Source organism: Penaeus monodon, chromosome 32, assembly GCF_015228065.2.
Source record: "Penaeus monodon isolate SGIC_2016 chromosome 32, NSTDA_Pmon_1, whole genome shotgun sequence".
Taxonomy (NCBI): Eukaryota; Metazoa; Arthropoda; class Malacostraca; order Decapoda; family Penaeidae; genus Penaeus; species Penaeus monodon.
This window is the reverse complement of record NC_051417.1, coordinates 6493941-6494292: the sequence shown is the minus strand read 5'-3', so window position 1 is coordinate 6494292 and position 352 is coordinate 6493941. Positions and strand designations below refer to the sequence as shown.

Below are 352 nucleotides of genomic sequence, written 5' to 3'. Positions count from 1 at the left end.
TCTTGACAGAATGATGTTAGATGATATTACCATTGGAATTTCTAATGTAGTTTTCCTGTCCCCTTTTCACAGGTGCCTTCTCCAGGGCCAGGGCTTGCGGCTTGAATTGTTTCCTGTGGAATGCTTCTACCAGCAATGGAAGAACACCGAGGAACAGCTTAGTCTTATCACGCAGATCCTCAGAAATCCTGAGATATTTTGTTTCACCGATTTCCCTTGCCATTTAGTGTCCACTGATAGCTTGAAGACATTGCCAGAGCTTGATAATAAAGAGGTAATGAATTTCAGGTTTTTCAATGAATGTCGTTAATATTTGTTTTTGTATTTGCTTTACAGTGATGTGACTTATTTC

At 39.5% G+C, this 352-nt stretch overlaps 1 protein-coding gene across 1 annotated transcript in view; it reads left to right on the top strand.

Moving 5' to 3' along the window:
• The window catches only part of LOC119593394 (CCR4-NOT transcription complex subunit 1-like), a gene marked incomplete in the record, with an annotated part of 36043 nt that overhangs the window by 16057 nt on the left and 19634 nt on the right, over window positions 1-352 (top strand). The window contains 1 exon segment of the mRNA XM_037942323.1: window positions 73-274. Coding sequence (XP_037798251.1) covers window positions 73-274 — 202 coding nt within the window.